Source organism: Hippopotamus amphibius, chromosome 3 (assembly GCF_030028045.1).
Source record: "Hippopotamus amphibius kiboko isolate mHipAmp2 chromosome 3, mHipAmp2.hap2, whole genome shotgun sequence".
Taxonomy (NCBI): Eukaryota; Metazoa; Chordata; class Mammalia; order Artiodactyla; family Hippopotamidae; genus Hippopotamus; species Hippopotamus amphibius.
This window is the reverse complement of record NC_080188.1, coordinates 4,082,349-4,084,253: the sequence shown is the minus strand read 5'-3', so window position 1 is coordinate 4,084,253 and position 1,905 is coordinate 4,082,349. Positions and strand designations below refer to the sequence as shown.

Here is a 1,905-nt window from a genome sequence, read left to right as displayed (position 1 = left end):
TGGTTAGTTATTTCTTATTAATCAACATTTGGGCTGCTTCCAAGTTTAACAAAATTTTTGCAACAAATACTCTTGGGTCCATCTCTTTGTTCAGGATTAAGTTCTAGAAGTGGAAGTTCTGGGTCCAAACGCAGAATGTTTTGAATTTTAATTTGTATTGCTAACCTATACTTTAAAAAGTTGTACCAATGTATAAGGCAGAAATGCTTTCTTTTTTTGGATACTTAATAGTCTAAATCCTTGCTAACATGATGGGTAAAACATGTTTTAATTTTCATTTTTTAATTCTGTGAAGTTTAGTTTGTAACTTACTAATTTTGGTTTCTAGCAATATTTACTCTCAATTTATTACCTCTTTGAATTTAAAATTTTAGCCATTATGCTTGATATTAGATTATTCTTTTTGGTAAAGAGGAGCCAATTCTTGTTCTATCATTGTAGCATGCCATGGGCTCTCATCGAAGATCAGAAATAAAGTTTTTAAAGGTCTCAGACCTTCTCCTTTAACCATGGAAAAGGTAGTTTCATACCTGCCTCTTTACTATCTCTATGGAATATCCTGGAATTTTCAACTTACTGACTCCCAGTCTGGGTGAACAGAATATTTTTTCAGAAATGTGATATACAGTAATTCACAGTCCCTCTTTTGATATAATTTTAATAACTGAATGCTAGCTCTTCTATTTATAGTCCATTTCTGACATTTGGACTCATCTTCCTAGCTCCTAGCTCTATAGGCTCTGGTTTCAACTCGTGCTAGCAGGGGACTCTCCCACTTCGAGCTGTCTTGGTATATATTCTACCCTAGGCAGGTGCTGGTAACCTATTCTCGACACTTGATGGGCATTCAGGCAGTTACAGCAAGAAATGTTTCACAAATAATATCTGATACAGTCTAGTTAAGATTAATGGGGAATAAAAGTACTTTGCTTAGGAATAACTATCCATAGATCTAAAGTCAACAGAAGTCTCTACAACAAAAAATACATAATTCTTTTTTGCGGGGGAGGAGAAGGCTTGAAATAGATCAGAAAACACTTTCATATTAATTGTCCTTTTCATATACTTCAAATTTGTACTTAATGCCTTTCTCCTCCTGGAGATCAGAAGGAACACCTGGATATTCTAGGAGAAGTTTGTATTTTTCCAAATCAATTTCTGGAAAAAATGTGTCATTTTCAAATTCCTGCATGATCCTTGTCACAAACAGTCTAACATGGCCTGGCTTGTTCATGGCTTCCTTGTAAACAGAACTGCCTCCCACTATCCAAACCACATCCACTTTATTTGTTAATTCTGGTTGCTCAATAAGTTTTAAGACATCATCCAGGCTTTTGGCCAGAAAATGAGTTCCCTGTGGAGGTTCCTTGAGTTCTCTACTGAGAACTATATTAGTTCTATCCTTTAAAGGTCGATGCTTCTCTGGAATGGAGAACCAGGTCTTCCTACCCATAATCACCAAATTCTGTTTACCTTCTACTGAAGAGGTTGAGGTCATGCTTTGGAAATACCTGTATTCGTTGCTGAGCGGGGGCCAGGGAAGGTCCTCGTTCTTGCCAGTGCCCATATTCTGGGCCACGGCGACGATGCAGTTTAGCGGACGAACCATGACAGACGCAGAAGAGCTCGTTACACCGACAAGGGGATTACTCTATTTCTGAATCTTAATGAGCTACATCACTCAGTAAATCAGCAGTGGCCTGTGGGTTATTCAATTGTAAAATAAATGGTTTGCTGTAGTTCCTTTATGAATCTGACAGTGTCTACATTTCTCATATTTCATTAGGAGACATTATTTTCCAGTAATTGCTTAATCTGAAATAATGACATTATGTGCAAATTATGTGAAACCCTATGCATTGATATTTCTCTGAGCGCTTAGGATATTAGACTTCTTTTAATTAT

The 1,905-nt window shown here is 36.7% G+C and overlaps 1 protein-coding gene across 1 annotated transcript; it reads right to left on the bottom strand.

The window, feature by feature from the left end:
* Nucleotides 1–856: 856 nt before the first annotated feature.
* LOC130849587 (dihydrofolate reductase-like) lies at nucleotides 857–1,609 on the bottom strand. The gene has a single exon (XM_057728581.1). It carries the CDS (start codon nucleotides 1,607–1,609, stop codon nucleotides 1,046–1,048), a length of 564 nt encoding a protein of 187 aa, XP_057584564.1. The 3' UTR covers nucleotides 857–1,045.
* Between the last annotated feature and the right edge of the window lie 296 nt (nucleotides 1,610–1,905).

Bases quoted from the DNA above. Each gene is read 5' to 3' on its own strand.
- LOC130849587 (XM_057728581.1), bottom strand. From the start codon at position 1,609: ATGGTTCGTCCGCTAAACTGCATCGTCGCCGTGGCCCAGAATATGGGC.